The sequence below is a fragment of the Papaver somniferum genome, chromosome 4, assembly GCF_003573695.1.
Source record: "Papaver somniferum cultivar HN1 chromosome 4, ASM357369v1, whole genome shotgun sequence".
Taxonomy (NCBI): Eukaryota; Viridiplantae; Streptophyta; class Magnoliopsida; order Ranunculales; family Papaveraceae; genus Papaver; species Papaver somniferum.
In genome coordinates, this window is record NC_039361.1 from 34,758,688 (window position 1) to 34,782,580 (window position 23,893).

At 35.6% G+C, this 23,893-nt stretch overlaps 1 protein-coding gene, 1 non-coding gene and 2 pseudogenes across 2 annotated transcripts; 3 read left to right on the forward strand and 1 right to left on the reverse strand.

The window, feature by feature from the left end:
- Positions 1–1,735: 1,735 nt before the first annotated feature.
- On the forward strand, positions 1,736–5,347 carry LOC113275122. The gene is made up of 5 exons (XM_026524567.1): positions 1,736–3,331; positions 3,417–3,490; positions 4,259–4,370; positions 4,711–4,763; positions 4,968–5,347. The coding sequence occupies exons 1-5, from the start codon at positions 2,530–2,532 to the stop codon at positions 5,109–5,111; spliced, it is 1,185 nt and encodes a 394-aa protein (XP_026380352.1). The 5' UTR covers positions 1,736–2,529; the 3' UTR covers positions 5,112–5,347.
- On the forward strand, positions 5,267–12,051 carry LOC113275123 (annotated as a pseudogene).
- Positions 8,741–14,244, forward strand: LOC113275124 (annotated as a pseudogene).
- A 506-nt stretch (positions 14,245–14,750) lies between these two features.
- TRNAN-GUU lies at positions 14,751–14,824 on the reverse strand. The gene has a single exon. It is a non-coding gene; the product is annotated as a tRNA-Asn (tRNA).
- Positions 14,825–23,893: the final 9,069 nt, after the last annotated feature.

Sequence of the window (23,893 nt, forward strand, 5' to 3'; positions counted from 1 at the left end):
AAATCATTATAAAATCGTTAAGATTTCCTAAACACACCAAAACCACAACAAAGAGAAACTGGCCAGAAATTCAGAAATCCTTATCGAAACTAAAAGAAATATTCAACGGTGAATTTACGGTGGATTATTCTCAAATTTTAACCAGTAAAACCCAATCATATTATATATCATTAGAACCAACCTGATCATCAATCAGATGCATAAAATTACGCAGATAAATTTCAGAAGCCTAACTATACAAAATCATACAAGGAAACACACAAGGACAAACACCAAAAGATAAAGGGATTAAACATTCTACCTTTTATTAGCTATAATCTCCTCTAAGTTCTCCATAGCCTTATTCTCTAAAACCTAGCTCCATCGTCTTCTCTTTCTTTCTAGTTCTTTTGGTTTTCTAATCTATTTTTTTTTTATATTTAACTACCCTTTCAATTTTCTCAAATTTATTAACTTATAAAATTATAATTAGGTGATTATTTTTACGCCCTAACTAGTAGCTTTCTAATTAAATAAACCCAAATAGACTAAAGCAAAGGAAAGAAAAATAACAGTAACAAAAAGGTTACCTGACTCGTATACAACCCGACCCGAATAGGTAAATAAAAATACTTGGTATTACATTCTACCACCCTTAAAAAAAATTTCGTCACGAATTTAGAATATGCTTATCATCTCAAAATTCTAAAAACATTTCAATCTATCACATAATTCATAGTCGCATGAATTACACCAAAACTAGAATACAACTAATACGATGAAGCAAGCAATACACCAATCAAGTCAAACAAGCACGCTTAGCATCACATAAACATATCAAATAATTTATTTATGGTCCAATTCAAGATCTAAAGCCTAGAGATCTGATACCAACTTGTAACACCCCGAGTTCCGGAGCAGGGTCAAACCCGTATGGAGATCCGAACTCAAAGCGTTACGGGTCGGAAAGAGACTTATGCATATATTTCTCTATTTAAACATTGATATCTTAAATTGAAACCTTATGAAATAATAATTCACTATTTAAATATCTTAAGTTATATTCTCAACAAACATTGATATCAAATTACATGTCAAGCAATTACAAATAAATAATTAAATCACTAAGCTACTCATTCCTAACTTTCGCTACGCCACTCTGATAAATCTGCAAGGATGTCAATTGGGGTGAGATGACAGCTCAATAGAATGCATTCCCAACTCTCCAAAGATGCGCAAACATAATCATTTTATCAAGCAAATACATATACCAAGAAACACATCACGACTTCGGCGAATCAATGTTATATTCGACAATCACATTACCAATAATGTTTCTAATAAAATCTTGTTTAGATTCCAATCATGAATTCACAACGCCAATAATATCTCAAACAAATAATCTAATTTACGATTCATTACATCATTGATAATAGCACAATTCATCCATTTGAATTTCACATAGCCTTCTTCTCTAAAACCTAGCTCCATCTTCTTCTTTTTCTTTCTAGTTCTTTTGGTTTTCTAATCTAATTTATTTATTTTTATATATATTAACTACCCTTTCAATTTCCTCAAATTTATTAACTTATAAAATTATAATTAGGTGATTATTTTTACACCCTAACTAGTAGCTTTCTAATTAAATAAACCAAAATAGACTAAGACAAAGAAAAGAAAAATAATCATAACAAAAGAGTTACCTAACTCGTATACAACCCAACCTGAATAGGTAAATAAAAATATCCGGTATTACAAACCACACATTGAGATACAATCGAGCAACAAACAAGCAGAGAACAAACTGAAAGCCAAAAACAGAAACGAAGGAAACGAAACAATTGAAACTAACTCGGAGAAATTAAGACACCAAGAAGATTGAAATTAACGCAGAGAAATTAAGGGATACTTATCTGTGTGATTTATGGGCGAGAGATTGTTGACTCTTTGTATTGAAATTGAACAGCAGAAAGTGATAGAATTGAATTTGATTTTGGTGAAATTGGGCTCTAGGGTTTTTCGTTGTTTATCCACTTTTATCGATGGATAAGCAGAATCGGAATTAATGACACATATCAATTCAAAACACGGCACTGATCTCTTATAATTAACTGAAATTGTGCGAATTATTTTATATATCATGGAGTATATTATTATCAACTGTTGTACAAGTAGTAGTAATGGATGTTAAAGAAGAATATGGGTCATTTTAATTTGAAATGGGTCGGGATTGGATGAATTTTGGTTTCATATATGGGCGTCTTTCATGATGATGATGATGATATGCAGAAGAAATTGAACTTCTTCAACTTGAAAGAAGAAGAAGCCGTGATTCAGATATCCTCCTCCTTTCTTCTACTACTTATGTCTGGAAAGTTGTTAAGGAGCACTTGTGTCTGGATATGGGGCGGGTTATGTTCAGATAATGATGGGCCTCCACCCGATAATCAAATTTCAACCCGACGGGTCTCGATTAAAAGTGAAGAAAGAGGATGGAACTAGGGTTTTAGATTTAGATTTGATTCATCCATTTCTTCTCCCGTTCCTTGAATGGCTCTGCAACTAAGATCAAGATTTCGACCCATCCAAAACCCAAATCTAATCAAGTTATTCTCATCGGAGTCTAATAATAATGGTGACAAGGTTCCATCATCATCATCTTCCTCTCTTTTCAGTGATGTTAAAGAAAGTCTACAACAACCATCATCATCACCGCCTCGAAGAAATACTTTAAATGATTCTCCTCCTCCTCCTCCTTCTTCTGCTCCTAAATTAGACGAAATTAGAAAAAATCTCTCTGAATTTCGTCGTAGATCTTCTGTTCCTCCTCAACCAACGGCTTCATTTCAAGATCTTTACAAGAGAAACGTCCCTGAGAAAACTGATGAAAATAAACAGGGGAACGTTTCGATTAATTCAATTCGTGAAAGCTTAAGAAATATTCGGAAAATCAGTGAGAAACCAAATGCTCGACCTAATAATTCCTTTAAATCATTCGTGAACCAAGAGACTAATCAATCTAATGCAGCGTTAGGAGGAGGATCGGAATTACCCAGTGATATTTTTGGTGGTAAGGAAATCAAGGAAAAATCAGAAGCTGAGATGGAAGCAATGAAAACTGAGTTTTTGAATCCATACTCTCATGAAGAATTAGGTCGAAAACTTCGACAGCTTAGACCAGATGAGACTACTAAAAAGGAGTTCACAGTACATGGATTGAATGAGAGGCTTAAGAAATTGAGAGTAATGGAAGAACAAGTTGTTGATAAGGTTGGAGGGTTGCCACTTAAGAGTCTTAAAGAGAGTTTATTGAAATTGAAGCTTGATTCTGATGAAAAATCTAGGATGCAGAGTAAGTCTCTGTATATATGAGATTGTTTATGTTTTTCAATTCACTCATTGTTTTGGTTATTAACATTTTTCTTTCCTTTTAATAGTGGATAATATTTCTATATTCGGTGGATACTGGAATCAATATACTGGACCTGCAAAGGAGCTTTTAGTTGAAAAGGCAAGTAACTGCATTTCATTTATACTATATTGTATGTTCAGCAGATAAGATTTTGTGCATACATGGCTCTGTGGAATTGCAAAGAATCCATTGGCCACTCTAGTAGAAATGTGTTAGATGTTTTGTAGAGTTCATACATAACTCGAAATATATTGAGTGGGAATTGCTTTCAGAAATCTAGAATTGTATTTGTAGGTGTGTTCTAAATTTTTTGGGTAGGTTGGGTCTTTCACGGAATGAAATAATTGTATACTGTTCAATACCGAATTCTATGTAGGTTTGGCTTTCACAGAATGAAAGAATTGGGTACAATTCAGTACTTAGCTCATGAAGTTTTTCTTCAAACAATTTGTGATGCTGGAGATATGTTAACTTTGTAATAGAGATTCGAAGAATGAATCTGACAGCAAATGGTCTTGATTAACTTACTGATAAGAGTTCTGTTGACATGATAAACACACTAGTGTCTGACACAGCCATAAAGCATCAAAAAAAATACCAGTTAACAATCTTCAGACGAGAGGTAAGTTGTTGCCTGAGTAGGACTCAAAGTCTAGTAAATAAATCCACTAATTACTCCTACTTGACATTGTTAATATATCGTGTTTCAACAGTGTCTTCAGAATGTGATTGTAATACTCAAATGGTGGTTACAGTTACTTCAGAAGTTATGTGCATGCTTGAGCTCGTAATATTGAATTACTTCGGTTTATTCTCCATTTTAGATTAGATTACCTGAATCCACAATCTTTTGGCATATGAATGCAGTATTTCCATCCAGATAACATGTCTTCAGAAGAGAAGATGAAGTTGGAGCTCAAGAAAGTTCGGGACGAGTTTAAAATATCAGAGTCGGACTGTGGATCTTCCCATGTTCAAGGTCTTTATCTCTGTGGCTCTTGTGACTCATATAGTTTTATATAAAGTAGTGATTCTGAAGTCCTAGAAACTGTAACACATTCCTGAAATATTGGTCCAAGATGACAAATGATAGGTAGAGTAAGTTTAGCTACATGTTTTTCTTGGTGTTCATGATAAGTAAAAAGTTAAACTTAGATTTATGCTGTTCTGTGAACCAAGTTTCTGGAAATGCATTTGCTGGACTTCCTTGAAGTACTTGTTTGTACCTTACTAAAAGTCTGCAAAAACAGTTATTCATGAAGCTTTATCAATGTACTTATTAATTTATAAATTATGGATTGTTTCTCTATCTGTTGCAGTTGCTCAACTGACAACAAAAATCAAGCATCTATCATCTGTTTTACATAAAAAGGTAACTTCCTGTTTACGGCTATATTTACGTTGTCCCATTGATGTGTCATTCCTTCATTATTCTATTCCTCTTGGCAATATAGATGATCTCGCCAGTCGTCAACTTCATTTCATAGTCTATTTTTCACTGTACTGCTGGCTTTCAGTTCAAAAACCTGATGTAGCAGAAATGTAATACAAGGTATTTACGTTGTCTAATATGTAGGATAAGCATTCTAGAAAGGGGCTGGTAGCAATGGTGCAAAGGAGGAAGAAGATTCTTAGATATCTCCGAAGAACAGACTGGGATTCTTATTGCCAAGTTCTCTCACAACTTGGGCTGAGGGACAATCCAGACTACAAACACTAAGCCTCAAAATCTCTCTACTTCACATTATTATGCGCTGACAATTTTCTTGATTTTGTAGTTTTGTTACATTCTTTGGTTATTTTTATACTCACTGTTGTCTAAACAGTGATATATTATGTAACTGGGTTTAGAAATGAGATTTTTCTGGTTTTTGTATTTCAAGCAAACAGAGCTGGTAACAAGCACCATTATTTAGTGTTAAAGCTCAGTCTTTAGTAGACTCTTTAGACGAACAATTCGGGGTTCATAACAATGTTAAATGTTTACCGACTTATTAGCACTTCATCTATAACAGAATACTACATTGACAGTTCTTAGAATCCCCTTCTTAAGTTAATATGAAAAACAATCCCAATACTAGAGTTAGCTTACTGAAAAAGAAGAGAGGGTTATCGAAGCAAACAACTGACTTGCTGCCATGACTTACTGAAAAAGCAGTAAATGTTGTATCTCGTCTAACTTTTCTGTTTTGTTTGATGTGTTCAAAAGAGAAAAAATCATGGTCGATATATCTGCTTTTCCTTCCTGGTGCCATCACATTTGGTCTTGGAACTTGGCAAATTTTTCGAAGACAAGACAGGGTAATAATGCATATTTTGTGATTTATCTTTCATTTGCTACCATACTTGTTTGGGAAAATGTGAGCTTGGAAAGTTCATTTTCCTGTAAAATCATCAAAGCTTAAGTGGTCAATTCTAAATTATGTGTTTAAGTACTGGGGGTTGTTTGAATTTCACGGAGTTACTCTATAAGTATAATTTATGAAGGAAATACTTCTAGAATCACCTGATTTTACTTTTTAATTTTTTATGTACGTTCCTAGACGTGTTTTGGTTGATTGGTTGAAGTGATGACATGAAAGTTGTTTGGGCTTACTGAATAGCTGAATTTGATCTGGTTTTCTTATTTTGTTTGTAATTTCCCGTAATACTCAAATGTTTCTTTTTGTAGGTTGAGATGCTCGACTATAGGAGGAATAGGTTGGGACTGGATCCTGTTGTGTGGAACAACATTTCCTCTTTTTCTTCAAGGGAAGATTCAGGGTCTCTGGAATTTAGGAGAGTGATGTGCGAAGGTATTTTTGATGAGAGTAAGTCAATTTATGTTGGACCTCGTTCCAGGAGTATTTCAGAAGTGACAGAAAATGGCTACTACGTCATTACACCTCTAGTGCCAAACTCAAGTGACCCTAAGAGGTAACTCTGCTGCGGGTAGTCAAAGATGTTCTGGTTTATGGATTATTAGCGTGTCTCTCCTTGAATGTTTGACTATGTTTAGATTACTAGTTTTTGGCTCAGGAACATCTATATCATATGTGCTTTATTTTACATGAAACTAGGAATACTAATAATTAGGTTCATCATGTCTTTAATGTGAACTAACCTGAACCAAAGGAACAAGATCTACCGAATGAACTTAGTCAATCAATCCTCTGTATATTACAAAAAAAAAAGTGATTAAAAAACACGAAGAAAGATTGGATAAAGGCTTCGGAAAATGCCTTTTTTTTGTCATTGGGCACTGTTAGTATGTAGCATGTACAAGAATTCTGGGATCACCTTAGTACTGTCACAGAAATCTGGTGTTATTCCTACATGCATCTGATATCTAAAGGATAGCATTCATCTTTCATCATTATTATGTTCATCTTCTAGTAAAGTAATATCACATACATATATCCTTAGTACTTCTGGGTCTCACAATTGAGTTATCATAAAACAAAAACATAAGATAGGTCGATCATATGGTGGAGGGAATTGTGCATTTTATGTAGAACTTTTCAAATTTCATGCTCTATACAAGACTGGTTGTCAGTTAACCAAACTTTGGGTTTTAGCATGTCGGTGGTAACAAATTCTGACTGAAAGGTTACTTGACTCACATAACCAAATCTTAAAATTGCTTCTTCATGATGCTTCTTCATATATTGCCTCACTGCTCGGCATCTTTTACAACTGAGTTGTCAATTTATTGAGAAATCTATTGTCAGTGTGCAGTCACCAGTTCTGGTTAACAGAGGATGGGATCCACGCAGCTGGAGAGAGAAGCATCAAAAGGATTCTCAAAATGTTGAAACAGTTTCGAATATAAAAATTGTCGATGATGGAGAAACTGAAGGAAGCTCTCGATGGAAGTTTTGGTCTAAGAAGCCTATAGCTAAAACCTTTGAGGTAGATACTATATCTTCTCTAATTAGGCACATATGGCTATATTAGTTGCAAGATTCTAACCTTTCGATGAAATAATCAGGATCCAGTAATATCTTCTACTCTTTCTGTGAAAGTTATTGGTGTGATTCGCGGAAGTGAGAAACCTAGTATTTTTGTCCCTGCAAATGATCCTAGTTCCGGTCAGTGGTTCTACGTTGACGTACCTGCACGTGCAGCGGATTGCCTGAGGATACTCTTTATCTTGAAGATATCAATGACAATGTTGATCATGGTAATCCATACCCTCTCCCGAAGGATGGCAATACTTTGATCCGCAGTTCAACCATGCACAGGACCATCTCAATTATACACTGACGTGGTATTGCTGATAACTAAAATTTAGCATCTTCAAATGCTATTTACTTTTAGAATACTGATGTTGTCCAATTATACGTTAAGTAAAGTGATTGCCCCAATTAGTCGCATCTAGGAAATCTTATTAGTTAGAAACTGGAAGCTGACACTTAGATCATCTATGTGAACTGTGAAGAATAATTTGGAGGTCTCGAAAAGCTATCTCCATCATTTTGTGCCTGGAAGGGGGTGATGTAGGCCTGTAACCTCAATTTACTCAGATATTAGAAATGCATCAATTTTGGAACCTCACTTGAGAAATGTCATGGTTACTTTTCTTGCATCTAACTAAAGGTTAAAAAAATTATTGAAATATTTGAAACCGAATCAACCTAAAAAGCAAGTGATAAATGTTCAACTAGCATTTTGTAATTTAAAGTTAAGCGTTGTCTAGTGCATTTCTGTTTAGCTGAAATGTTATTTGTTCACAGGTATTCTTTATCAGCTGCTGTAACGTTCATGGCAGTGAAGAGGCTAAAGCCTAAAAAGATTCGGAGATGAAAACCTCCTCAATGTAATTGTAGAGTGAATATTTTGTCTTCAAATTTATTTTTAGTTGCCGGTGACGGAATACTGTGACTCAGAATAAGAGAACGGTTAAAATCAAATCATACACATCTTGAACATATCTTACTGTTTTGGGCAAAAAAGCAGGTAACCGGCTTCTCTACCGAAGCTTTATAGGCCTACTATGCATTACTATAGTCAGTCTATCCATTTACAGTGCTTTGTTTTTGAATCGTGTCATTGCTCATATGTCGTCGTATTTAAATAAGCTAGTGTCTTGGGACGCACTGTCAGGAGTGAATTCTCCTTGTCATTAATAAAGTTTCCCGTTCGTGCAGATTTAAATACACCCGATTATAGAATTAAGTACCGATTATGGGTTTCGTAGCCGATTGTAGAGATAAAACTACAATCGAAAAATCGGAGATAAGGAGTAGTTTAGATATACGTTTGGGTAATTTTTTTTGTCTTTTTGGATCGCCCTCTAATTCTTTAAGGGTAGCCCCTGATGACTGAATCCAGGATTTCAAACTCCACCCCCAGTACAAAATTTCCTTCCTTCCCTCTCTCTTTCCTTTCCATTTTTTTCTCTTCTTCCCGAAAGCTCCGCCGTACAGAGAAAACTCCCGAGCCTGAATCTAGGTAACTCTCGTCATTTTTCCCATGCTTGCATCATGAACTATTGTTAAATTTCAGCTGTTTTTTTCTCTCATGTAGTGTTCTCTTCATCTTTTTGATGATATATCAAACCCTAGATTTTATTTGAACCCAAAAATTAGGATCAGTAAATAGATGTACCTTTTGGGTTTCTACATATAGGGTAAAGAAGTTTTCATGATCGATTTCATGTTTCTGAACCAAAAAATTAGGATCAGTAAACATACATGTACCTTCTAGATACAGGGGTACCAAACTAGTCAAAACTGTATCTAGCTTAAGTCTGGAATTGCATGCTTAAATTATTATGAGTGCTCAACAACTATGTGAATGATTTTGCCACTTTAGTAGATTATAGTATGATCACTTGCTGATTAGAATTCTATCTAACCACTTACTAAATGCTTTAGACTAGAATCCTTAAGTAACGAAATGGGTGAGCTTATTTCTAGTAAAATTGTGTCTGTTAAGGTCTTTTGTTTTGATAATTGTCTCTTTTGTATTATCCAATGAGACTGACCATATTAAACTTTTCGGTACTCATTTATTCCATGGGATTTTAGTTAGCTTATATATCGTTGCAACTTGCAAGCTTCTGAGAAAGTAATACTATCGCTATGTAGTTGTGTGATATCGTCATCTAATGTTTAGGAAATAATCTATGACTGCTGCAAATTAAGTAGTTGTAATTTGTGAATGGTTACAGTTAATGAATCATTTGTGTTATATTTACTGGAAATTGTAGTACTGTTGGTGATTTGTGTGTAATTATTAGACTGGAGGTAGATGGAGTTCTAGGTACTTGGAACTACCTAGAATTCCAACTCCACTGGTGCCAAACGGACCGTAAGAAGGAAATCCAAAACTCATTTCCTTTTTCTTTTTTTCTTCTCTTCTCACCGCCTCTCCACTGAATCTCTGCAACAAACCTAGATTTAGCAGCTGATAGCATCAGGAGTTAGTCATCTTCTGCAACGTCAATTTCTTAAACTTGGCGTGAAAGGTCGAGGGTGTAATGAATTAAGCTATACCTTAAATTACACTGGTACCAATCTTTCCCTTCTCTCTGTGTAGAAAATTATTTAGCGGTTCTGTTTGTTTTGGGTTTTGTTGATAGAGTTTGATGATATAGAGTGATGAATTTGTATGAGTTTCTACGAAATTAGAATTTATTAGGGTTTTGAAGTCAGAAATTGCAAATTAGGGTTTCTGTTGCTGTTTCAAAATTTGGGTTTTCTTCTCAATCATAGGCTAAACTTGTTGAGTTTACTGGTTATTATTGATTGAATCGAATCAGTTAGATGATGATTGAATTAGGGTTATAAAATTATGGTTTCTATTGTTGTTGTTGTTGTTTGATGAAATTTACTGGTTATTATTGATTGAATTGAATCATTTAGATGATGATTGAAGTTGGGTTTTCTCTATATTGGTTAAATTTTGATGTAATAAAAATACTTGTCGCAATTGGAGTCAAGAAACATTAGGATGGCAAAGCATTATGAAGCCATGAAGGCTAGTGAAGTAGCTCTTCATGTTGAGAAAGTAATTTTGGGTTTAGAGTAGTCGGGTCCAATGCCAATAAATTGGCTAATGATGATTTGCATGTTTAGTATTACCCATGCATTTCTTCCTTCGACCTACTTTACTTCCAATTTCATCACTCCACTGTCACCATGAGCTTACTGCCATTTCGAGTTTGAGCCCATTTTCTACATTATATTCTCTTTTCACCCATGTAACTTCTACCAAATTTTACTTCGGAAGATTTCCTCGGTGTACCTAAGGGACAAAGGAACTCGAATTCTATAATTAATCTATACAAGTGGACGTCAAATTTTGTTTGTACTTCTATCTTATGTTTGAGCCCATTTTTATTACCATTTTTACAAAATAAACAGGAAAGATGTTTGGGAAATGTACACAATGGAGTAACTACTTTTACAACTGCAGCTCCATTTGATTTTTATTTATGTCGAATCCACCGTCTTACTTTTGGTGATTGTTTGCAGGACATTGCTGCCGGAGCAGTAAAGAAGAGGCGTCCTGCTACTAAGAAGCCTTACTCTAGGTAAATGATTGGTGCTACTTTGGTTTGATCCTGTTAATAAGATTGTTATGAACTTATGAGGATTGCCTGAATGTTAAAGTAGGGTCAATGGGTCATATATTTTGGTCCCAGTACTACTTGGTACACCGTACATTTGCAATAATTTCCTGATTCACACCCTTCACTGAAGCTTGCAGGATTTCCCCCCAACACCATCAACAAAAATCACCCAAAACCCTAATCAGAAAACCATCACCACATCCAAATGTGGATATCTCGTTCATCACGACTCACTAAAACCCTAAACCTCCGATTCTATTCTCAATTCTCAGCAGCAGCAGCAGTTTTACATCAAGAACCAGAAATTGTTGTGACCCCAAAACCTCAATTATATACATACTTAGATGATTTACCAAAACCCAACCCTAAATATTCAGAAACTATCATAGCAATCCCCAGAACTGATTCTGGTAAAAATATAGCTGCTAAAGAAAGAAGAGATGGTAGAGTACCTAGTATTGTGTTTGAACAAGAGAAAGGTGAAGAAGGTGGTAATAAAAGATTGATTTCGATAAGAAATAATCAGATTAAGTAGCTTGTGAATCATTTGGGGAGATCAATGTTTGAGTCTAGATTGTTTGATCTTGAAGTCAAATCTGATTTTGAATCTGATGAGATTATTGAGAAAGTGAGGGTTTTGCCTCGTCAGGTATGGTTTTGTTTGGGTTGATCACAAACCCTTTTACTAGATTTTGTTAATTTGTTTTTGTGATTAAGTTCTGGATTTAGGGTTTGAAATCATGTCAGGGGAGAGGCATTTCCCCTATATTGTAGTTCAGTTCAGTTTTAACCTAATTTCTAGCATGGAAATGTAATGTTCACCTTTTTTTCTTGCATACTTAGCAAGAGTATCAGCTATTTCATTAGCTTATCTCTTTGCAAAGTTACAAGACCAAGAATTTAAATAACTTAGTTCATCTAAACAATTTCTAACTTGTATGTACGTTGCAATTTTATCATGTGTTCCTAAAGCTGTTTATTTCCCAACTTGATTTTCTTTTATTTATATCATATGATCTGATTTTTTATGTATTGTAATCATTTGTTAGCTTCATCTCGATGCGGGAACTGATGCAGTACTTAATGTCACCTTCTTAAGGGCCCCTTCAAATGCTCTGTTGAAGATTGATGTTCCTCTGGTGTTTATAGGAGAAGATGTTTCTCCTGGATTGAGAAAAGGTATGTCCTAAACATACTGGCATTTGTCGTTATTTATTCGTGTGTGCAGAAAAACTTGTCATTTGTGATGTTCTAGTGTGCAAATCACATTTTGATATCTTGTTATTTCATGCCAAGCCTGTTCATCTTTCGTTTTAAGTTTGCAGATTATCTATGAATGACTTCATTGCCACTATGATTCTGTGAGAAAATATTCATACCAATCATCAGATTCTGATCGGAGTCTCTTTTTCTTAAATTGGTCCTTGATGTTGTCGATCTATTTTGTTAGTGTCCCCAATTTCTGTTGAGATGCTACTTTTAGATAATTAACCGTTAGATTGAAAACCAGAGTTGGATGGCCCAAAAGAGTGAAATAGAATAATTTGTACAATCTGGCGTAATGGTTTTGCTTTTCTTGCAACTGTTTCGCCACTTCTTACTAAACAATTACATATATTAAAGTTAACATACTGGTGTATTACATAAGGTGGGAGAGTTTTTATGAAGCAAACGGATAGTTCAACGGAACAGGACCTAGGCACCTAGCAGATGTGTTTCAGCTAGGTCTCCTAACCTGAATGAGCATTAGGGTGAGATGATGTTGGCCGCATTTGGAATTTGATAGATTAGGTCAAGAAAGTTAGTAGTACTGTAAAATGAAATATCTAAACCCAGTGGTGCAAGTTGGCCGCATTTTAATTCCGTTATGCGTTTGAAGGTTGCAGCTTGTCTGTGAATGACTTTAGTGAAATCATATGCCACTTCGATTTCATTTGTGAGAAAATATCTATATCGTCATAAGCTTTTGAATTCGTAACCAGAGTTCTCTTTTTCTTGGATTAGTCCTTGTTGCAAATGCATTTTGTTAATTGAACACTGTGGCTGTGCCTCTCCCTAAATACTACTTTCAGATTATTAACATTTAGATTGAAAACCAGAGTTGGATGGCGCGAAAGAGCTGAGAAGTAGTATTTTGTACTTTTCTTGTAACTGTAATGCCACTTCTTACTACCAGTACATATTAAAGTTAACCTATTACATAAGGTGGGAGAGTTTTTGTCAAGCAAAAGCATAGTTGAATTGAACGGGACCTAGGCATCTACCAGATGTGTTCCAGCTAGGTCTCTAAGTTGAATAAATGGTAGGGTAAGTTGATCTTGATCGCATTTGGAAATTGGTAGAATAGGTCAAGAAAGTTGGTATTGCAAAATGAAATATTTAGGTCCATGCACAACCCGTAACATATCATGTCTGTTGGATAAACTTTTGATGTCTTTCAGGGGATTTATCTTCTAATTGTTGACATCGTGTTTGTACCATGACCGCAACCATGTCCTTGGAAAGCCAACATCATTTTCTACCCCATAAAGTCTTTATTTGCCATTCTTTTGAATTGTAATGTTCACCTTTTTTCTGTTGTGATTTTGATACGTCTGTTTACGCCAAAAACTGTGTTTGTATTAGGTCATAGAGGCATATTAAAGGTCAAAAGAATGCAGATTTTGTACCCTTCAACTCAACTACTGCATTCTGCATATTATGTTCTTAGTAGAAGTTTTCTTTGTTTAATGCTTGAGAACAATTTTTTTCCCTCGGGAAGTGTTTATCTTTATTGCCTACCTTACTTGAAATGTCAGTTACAAAGTGTTAACCTGACCTTGGCAGGGGCTTATTTGAATACCATGAGAAGGCACGTTAAGTACCTGTGTCCCGCAGACATTGTCCCGCCTTATATTGAAGTTGATCTGAGTGAGTTGGATGTGGGCAAGAAGATAATAGCCAAAGACCTCAAGGTTCATCCAGCTCTGAAGCTCCTTGTACAAGAAGATGAACCTATCTGTAAGATTAAAGGCGCTAGAATGGAACAAAAGAAGGGAAACAAATGAGTACTTTTCGTTCAGAAATAAGGAGGATGAATTTGACAATGGCGATCATGGAGTTAGCAATCACATTCACATGATTGCTAGCATGTCAGATATACAGCTGAACAATCCTATTTTGCAAAGTGAATTTTGTGTACCCTTTTTTGAAATTAATAACCAGAGTTGGAGAGTTAGAGAAATAGATTAGGAGTAATATTTTGTTTTATCTAGCATGTGTTCTGCTTTTATTGTTACTGTAATGCCGCTTCTTGCCATTAATTGCATGTCATTCTGGGAATTTATCTTCCCGAGGCTCAAATCTGGCACCGATTTGGCACTGGATTGTCATAATAAATTGGGAATCCTTGTAGAAAATCTGGCACCGATTTGGCTCCAAATGTGCAGAAGCTTCACCAATACTAATACCGAGTTTCTCGTCATCTATGTTGTTAAGATTGCAAAATCTTGTTTTATTATCTATCCAAAACAAACATCCGTTACAATGAGTTACTATTTCATGCTTGTCAAGTGCTCGCAAATACAATTGAGGAGCTTGTGATTCTCATCATGACACCTGAACAACTCAATTTATTTATTTATCCTTGCATCCAGGATTTATCTAAGGATCCAACAGTAAAATTTCCCCTGACCTCCCACATAGATTCTACTAAGTTGTAAAAACAAAAGATGGCAAGAACATGAGGAAGGAAAAGGAATATAGAAGGGAAAAAGTTGTAAAAACAAAAGATGGCAAAAGGAAAAGGAAAAGGAAAAAAATCGCTAGAAACAGGGATTGAACCTGTGACCTTGTGGTTAACAGCCACACGCTCTAACCAGCTGAGCTATTCCAGCTTTGCTGTACATTTTTGGAATCCGTAATCTATTGCTTCAACATCTATTTCTATTGAGTTCTGATGCTGCTCAGCCAATGGTGACTAAAACGCCCTAGAATCCGGATTATAGCAGCACCATTCAATTATCAGTGTACCATTTCCGACAATGTAAATTTTGCCAAATGGCTCGTGTTATGATCAAACAAGGAGCTAGGATCGTGGGCATCGGAAGCAAACTTCGTGCCAAACATGGTTTTTTTTTGTGTGTTTTGCTTAATAATGGGCTTTGGAGCTAGCAGCGGTGGGACAACTCCCCCGTCTCATCATTCACTACAGTAACTTGGATGCTTTTATGAGTTACAATGCTTCTGAAAAATGAGCAACATTGTATCTTTATATATACTGTAGATTTCATCTCCAGAGCATTTGCAGTCAAGAACTAGCTGCTAATTTTGTTTTGTTCACTGATTACTAAGAGTTATGCTGGATGTATATTAATCATAACAGTAAAAACTAGTCTAAACTGGATAGGAACCTCTCTGATCCAAGAAGCACTTTGTATTCCAGTTTTCGGAAAGAAAAGACTGTTCAGTTAAAAAGAAGTATTGTTTTCATTGAAATTCTAGTAAAAAAAAGAACCAAATGCTGCACACAACAAGGTTTTACCTCTCAACAAAATTCTTCTAGACACATCCGCGTTCAATCCCTAGCTAGTTTTTCAGTAGAAAGCTTTTGGTACCTTGTGGCTTGCCGCCTATTTGGTTTCTTTCGCACACTAACATTGATGAATGAGTTTTGTCTTGGCCAACTACATGTTGTTGAAAGATATGGAAGTTATGGCCGTATATTTGATATTATTCTTGCTTCCATAGGCATGTATATTCCGTATTAATTAGTTTGTATTTTTCCTTATCTTGTTTCCTTTTATTGTGCTAACAACTTTGTATAAGAACTGTTGTAACCTCTCTTTCAAATACATTAAATATAATCGAAGATATTTCTCTTCTACCAGAATATACATGCCATGACTAACTTTTTCACGGCATCAGAGCCAGAAAAGTTCTAAAATCCATCTCCGCTGCATCAAGACAATTCATTTTCAGTTCTCCTATTAAGGTATCATCTGTTTCTCTTCTCCTTTCAGTTACAGACTCGTTTATGCTTTTATCTCATATCAGTAACCCTAGAATCGTTAAGTAAGCTATGTCGAGAGAAGAATCTTCACCTATCACTGCTAAGCTAGATGGAACCAATTATAATCATTGGTCCTTCCTTATGAGAAGTTTTCTCAAAGGAAAGAGTATGTGGAAATAAATTGATGGAAGAGAAACATGCCCAAAACCAGTCAGCTTTGGTGGTAGTGGTAAAGACAAAGATAAAGATAAAGTTGATGGAAAAGATGCTTATGAAGAATGGGAGATCAACAATCACAAAATTCTTACGTGGATAGGCAACAATGGTCACATCTATAAGTATGTAACTTACTAGTTTTGAAGTAGCCAAAGAAGCTTGGTATTTTCTTGCAAAGAGATATACACAAGTCAACTTTTCTCAAAGGTACAATCTTGAACAGGATATCAGGTTGTTGAAACAGCAACCAGAACAATCAATTCCAGATTTTCATTATGAGATGTCACTCATATGGAACCAGTTAGCTCTCATGGAACCTAAGTGGACTACAGATGCACCAATATGGGAGATGTTTAGAGAAGAATCCAAATTAGTTCAACTGTTGATGGCACTAAGGGAAGAATTTGAATCAGTTAGAGCATCCATTCTCCATCGATCTCCACTTCCAACCGTAGAAGTTACTCTCTCTGAACTCATTGCTGAAGAGATTCGTAAAATAATCAAACCTGATATACCATCAGTGTTTGCAGTACCTTCAAACTTTAATACTCATTTTAGCTCACAAAAAAATTTCTCTACCTATCATGATTTATCACAGGTATAGTGCCACAATTGCAAGAAACCTGGACATCTTGCAAGGAACTGCACAATGTCATCAAATACATCAGCGTCAAACTTCTCTCAAGGCTCAACAACTCAAAGTGCTCTATCTCCACTACAAGGCACACCTCAATGCAGATATTGTAAAGCTTTTGGACACACAGTTGGAAGCTGCACCTCACCATCCTCTAGAAACATGAGAGAAAAGAGAAGATTCAATGGTGCATCAACACACTACACTGCAACTCCAGTAATGACAGTACTAGGTTCAGAACAGGCTCATGCACAACTTAACTCTGGATCAAATGCTTTAGCAACACAAAACAGTTTGGTTGATATCCAGGAAATGCTTAAACATACTTTATCAATTGGTAACAATCCAACAACAACTACTGCATTTTCAGTTCCCACAAGTATCTTTTCAACTGAATGGTTTCTTGACTCAGGAGCCTCAAATCATATGACATATAATTCAACTCTTTTTGAGAAAATACATCCCATTGTGACACCAAATATCCATACAACAGATGGATCAAAACTGTCTGCTAGTCATATTGTTCAGATCAAAGTTTCAAACAAGATATATGTTCATGATGTACTGCTTGTTCCTCATATCAAGATGAATCTGATATCTATTGGTCAGCTTTGTAATCAAGGATTTAATATTCATTTCACTCCATCTGATTGTTTTATACAGGATCCCAAGACAGGGAAGCTTTTTGGGATAGGCGGTAGAGTTGGTCGACTGTATCACCTAGAGTCTCTCATTATTCCTCATCAACTCAAGAATCCAGTTGTTTTTGCTGCATCTACTTTATATTCCACCACCTCTCCATTTATTTCTTGGCATTCTAAGTTAGGTCATGTTTCCTTTTCCCGCCTCTCTCACATGATTAATAAAGGTCTGTTAGGGAATGTTCCTCTAAACAAAGAACCATATTACATTGCTTGTAAGCTTGGTAAACAGTCTGCTCTTCCTTTTAATAAAAGTACTTCATCTTCTATTGCACCTTTTGATCTCATCCACTCTGATGTTTGGGGAAAAACTCCCATTGCTACTAAGGGAGGGTCATTATATTATGTTATATTTATTGATGACTTTACTCGTTACACTTGGATCTATCTGTTCAGTTCAAGATCAAGTTTTCTTAGAATATATACTGAATTTTCTAAAATGATCAAAAATCAGTTTGGAAAAGTCATTAGAGTCTTTAGAGCAGATCAAGGAGGTGAATATATCTCTAATCCTTTCAAATACCTTCTCAAATCTGAAGGCACTCTTCTTCAGCTGTCATGCACAGAAACACCAGAGAAAAATGGTGTAGCTGAACGAAAACATCGTCATATCATTGAGACTGCTAGAACTCAACTTCTTTCCTATTCCGTTCCATCAAATTTCTGAGGGTGAATCTGTTCTCGCTGCAGTTTATACTATCAACCGAGTTTCAACCATTTTTATAGGAGGCATATCACCATGTGAAAAATTGTATGGTAAGAAACCAAATTACTCTGAACTGCATATTTTCGGGTCAACATGTTTTGTCCTTCTTTCAGAAAGAGAACGTAGTAAGCTCAGCAAAAAGACCTCTATGTATGTGTTTTTAGGTTATGGTATAGAACAGAAAGGGTATAGATGCTATGACCCTGAGAATCGCAGGTTACGTATCTCTCGTCATGTTACCTTTTGGTATAAAATACAATTTTGGTCTCTTCCTAGTGCTAAATCATCTTCCTTATAAAGTTTCACATACGTAGATTCTTTTGATGATAATTTTGCATCAAATTCCTCCTCATCAGTTGATTCTACCACTATTACTCCTCTTATCCCTCTTACTGAAGTTGCTGAAACTGATACAAATCACTCTATGGACAATTCCGGCATTGCAAGCCCAAATGGGAATCCTGAGACAGAGGTTAGAACATTGCCTGTTCTTAATCGACAACCACCAGCTAGGTTTTCTGATTACCATTATTCTTTAACAACTCTTTTGTCTATTCATGAACCAAAGAATTACAAGGAAGCTTCACTAATTCCAGATTGGTAAGACTCAATGGGAGATGAATTAACTGCACATAAGAATACTGGTACATGGGATATGGTAGACTTACCTCCAGGAAAACCTGTTGTGGGAAGTAAATAGGTTTACAAGGTTAAAACAAAGTCAGATGGTACACTAGATCGATGTAAGTCTCGTATTGTAACTCAAGGATATACTCAGGAATATGGGATAGATAACGAAGAAACCTTTGCTCTTGTTGATCGTATGACAACAATTCACACTCTTTTAGCTGTTGCTTCAGCACGAAAATGGGATCTACATCATATGGATGTTAAGAATGAATTTCTTCATGGATAACTTCAGGAAGAAGTATACATGCGTCCACCCCCAGGTTTGAATCACTTGCCCAATCAAGTTTGTAAACTTCGTAAAGCCCTATATGGTCTTAAACAAGCACCACGCGCTTGGTTTGAAAAATTCTCCACAGCTATGATACAGTATTGTTTCACTCAAAGCCCATATTATTCATCAATGTTCTTCCGAAAAACAAAGAAGGGACTGGTACTTCTTATCTTGTATGTCGATGACATGGTAATAACAGGTAGTGACACATAAGGTATTCTTGCTCTGAAATCTCACTTAAATTCTTGCTTTGAAATGAAAGATCTTAGTCCATTAAGATACTTTCTTGGTATAGAAGTTGATAGATCATCTGATGGATATTTCATATCTCAAGTCAAATACGCATATGATATTATTCTTCGTGCTGGGTTAACTGATAGCAAAATTGCAGAAACACCTCTTGAACTGAATGCAAAACTCAACCTAACTGATGGTACGGTTCTTTCTAACCCAACTCTGTATCGTCAGCTTGTTGGTAGTCTCAATTATCTGACTATTACGATACCAGAAATTAGTTATGCAGTATATATTGTCGGCCAGTTCATATCTGCTCCACGTACTTCTCATTTTATTGCAGTTCTTAGAATTATACGATATATAATAGGCACTTTATACCAGGTGTTACATTTTTCTTCTACGTCAGATCTTCTTCTTCGTGCATATACAGACTCAGATTGGGGAGAGGATGTTACAGATAAACGTTCTACCACCAGATAATGTTTGTTTTTAGGCAACTCTCTAATTTCATGGCGCAGTAAGAAACAATCAGTAGTCTCTCGCTCTAGTGCTGAGGCTGAGTATCGAGCTATGGCACACACTACTTCTGAGATAGTTTGGTTAAGATGGTTACTTAGTCACTCAACTGAGTCGACTCCTCTATTCTGTGATAACAAAGCTGTTATCCACATTGCCCATAACGATGTCTTTCACGAACGTGCAAAACATATAGAAATAGATTGTCATTTTGTACGTCATCACTTCAAAGAAAAGACCATTGTCCTGCCTTATGTTCGATTTGAGTTCCAACTTGCAAATCTCTTTATGAAATCTTTACCTTCTCCCAGGCTGCATTTTCTGATAAGCAACCTCAAGATGTGTTCTGCACCATCTTGAGGTTGAGGGAAGGTGTTAAAAGATATGGAAGATATGGAAGTTATAACCGTATATTTGATATTATTCTTTCTTCCATAGGCATGTATATTCTGTATTAATTAGTTTGTATTTTCCCTTATCTTGTTTCCTTTTATTGTGCTAACAACTTTGTATAAGAACTGTTGTAACCTCTCTTTCAAATACATTGAATATAATCGAAGATATTTCTCTTCTACCAGAATATGCATGCCATGACTAACTTTGTCACAGGTCTCCACCCAATGAAAGGATAGATTAGGGTCATCTGGAAAGCAAGATGCCTTAAACTTTTTGACCCAAACCAACCTAAGCTTCCACAAGTAGCTTCCCTTGTAGCATACTATTTGTCTAGTCCAAATCAAGGACCAGTTCAGGAAACCACACAGTCGCTGTATTATTGACAGCCCTCTAAGCCGTTTTACTTTGTCTAAATGGCTAGAGTAAAATTACTAGCAAAGAAAATAAATATCAATAGACATTCATGTCCAAGGTGTTGAATGCTCATTAAAATAAAGAAAGAAAAACCTTCTTCAATGGATAGCTGATTGCAGTAATAATTAACGATTCTTAATCATCCATCATCAACGTTGAGCTTTTAGTTATTTACTTGGGACTATATTCTGTTCCTCAAGAACACTGCGGTTAGCATTCCAATAACTTAAGAAAGCTCCATCATTCTCGTACACGAATTCCCACTGTTTAAAATTCATATCATAAGAGTAAATGTATTGCTTGTTGTAGCCGCGTTTGCCAAACTTGATAAAGACTTTGAACGTAGGATTTGTAAGGATTACGAAAGTCTCGGGTAATATAATATTTTCCACCAATCTCCCTGTCCCTGACAAATCAATAATTCCTTTCTCCACCCATTTGTTATCCTCATCACAAATACCGTCACCACCATTTCTCTTCATAAACCATAGCTTCCACCGATAATTAAAAGGTTCCAACCGATGAACAAACCACAGTATTCCTTCCATTTCCAGTAGATTACCATCCAACACCTTACTTGGAAATTTTATTAACGATAAAGTCTTAGTCCGTACATCAAAACTAAGTATATGCCTTTGTAATACTTCAAGATTCATACATATCCAATACATAACATGATTCAAGGAAACAGAAACAGGTCTTTGACGCTGATATCCTTCAACAATGTAAGGCATGGAAACAATTCCCACACGGAAAGGCATAGAGACGTGCTTCCACTTTGAAGATCATCATTGAAAATAAAGCAATATGATGAAATAGTCTTGTTTGTATGTATTTTTGGATCTACCAACTTATATCTTGATGTGGTCGAGTCATCATATGCTAAACAAATATGACCGTTCCGGTAACGCTCTTGTAAAAATATTGAAGATTTAGTGATAGGGTTATAAAGGTAGTACCAGTGCTCCCCATCTTCATTCCGTTGAGCAATGCTTAAAAAAATAAATTCACCATATGGTTCAATCTGAACAAAGATATCGTTTATATCAAGATATTCTGGTGGTCGAAACGGAATAATCCATTCTTCCTTCTTAACAGATATCAAAGCAAACCAGACTATATGTAAGTTTTGTTCCATCCTCGGTATGAGTTTTACACTATACGAAATTACCCGCGCCTTGATGATGATTATATTTATAACTTCTTTGAATATTAATGAAGAAAGTATCTTTGAATAAGTTGTAACATTGTTTCCAGACACACCTGAATCGAGCCAAACTCTTATCGGGAACTCTTGTGAGTATGTTATTAATTAAGCAGTCACAAGGAAGTTCAGGTAGTGAAAAACACCATCATCATTCGACATCGTCTTCGTGTCTGTTTCTGTTCAGTTGTTAATGTTATTACTTTTCCAAACCTAAAACCGAATCCTATTAAATAAAATATCGGATAATTAGGGTTCCTCCAGCTCAACAGTCCCCCACTAACTTTTTTTTTTGCTAAGAAACAAACTTTTCATTGACAAAGAAGAAAGTTACAAGCATACACAATATGTTCCCTCTCAAGGTAGTTCAAAAAGGAGGACATGAAACCCAAGTTGCTTTAACATATAACTTCCTAGACCGGCGTGCAAGCCAGTCTGCAAACTTATTTATAGCACGCTTAATATATATAAGCTTAAAAACAGAACTGCTAGATATAAGGAAGCAACAATCTTGAAGAATATCACTGCATATCCATCCGTCCGAGTGACTGACTCCATTCACAAAATCTACCACTTGCAGACAGTCACTAATAAGAAGAACTTTGGAGAATTCCAGCTCCACTGCCCAGGATACAGCCAAAAACAGCGCCTTTGCTTTAGCACTAACTGCATCAAGAGCAAGCCCAAAGTTCGATTTACAAGAAATTATTCTTCCTGCAACATCACATAAAATCAAACCAGTTCCCATGTTAAAGTTTTTATAAGAGCCATCAATGAATAGAATATGATCAACCTCAGAAGTGGCAGTTTTAGTATCCACACGAAAAACAGTCACATGGGGAGGATGAATATAAGTATTCAACATTCTTTTAATGTTGAGGATAACTCTGTCGATATTTATCACAATCTTCTGAAAGTCTACTTCACATCGCAGCTTCCATATACACCACATAATAATTGCACCTACACTAGGCCATCCAACAGGGAAAGGTGACTGACCTAGCCTTATATCAAACAATTTTAGAAAGTAATCATCAGGCCACAGAAAGTCAAAAGATATCAAATGTTGAAGAGATAAAGCAAACCAGATATGAGACGCCACGGGACAATGAAAAAAGAGATGAAGGACAGTTTCAGAATCATCGTTGCAGAGAGGACATGATTGATCAATGGTGCTGTTATAAGCATTCATAGTAGGATTAACTGGCAACATACTAGCAAAAACCTTCCAAATAAAGAACTTAACTTTTGGAAAACAGTTCAACGACCAAACTTTAGACCAAAAATAAGACTCTTCAGCTGTAGCAAACTCATTTGTATACACTTTATAAGCAGACTTAATAGTAAAATTACCATCTTTAGTGTGTGCCCACATAACCTTATCCTCATGAGAAGTATTCAGGAGAATCGAACGAATTTTGGTAACATCTTCAGGACAAAACAAGGAATTCAGAATATCTAGGTTCCATGTATTATTATAAGGGTCTATAAGCTCACTAACAAAAGTGTAATCATTATAATTAGGATCAATAGATAAAGGAGGAGCAGAAGAACAAGGTAACCATATAGGAGTCCAGATTCTAGTAGAGATGTCATTGTTGATTTTATAAATAATATTGGATTTTAGAAAGCTTAGACTATTTACAATGCCTTTCTAAATCCAGGAGGAGGTGTCAGCAACCTTATCTATTTCTAATAAGTTTTGATTAGGAAAATATTTATCTTTTAGAATTTTTGAAATCAAGTGACCAGGGAACTGAGTAATTCTCCATGCAATTTTTGATATAAAGATCCTATTCAGAGCATAAGCATTCCTTATACCCAGACCACCACATTTTTTAGATTTACCAATGTCAGTCCAAGATCGAAAATAAACAGCCTTACGGGGATTTTTATTAGCCCACCAAAAAGTTCTCTGAATGGAGTCAAACTTTGAAGTAAGCTTCTTAGGAAGGGGGAAACATGATAT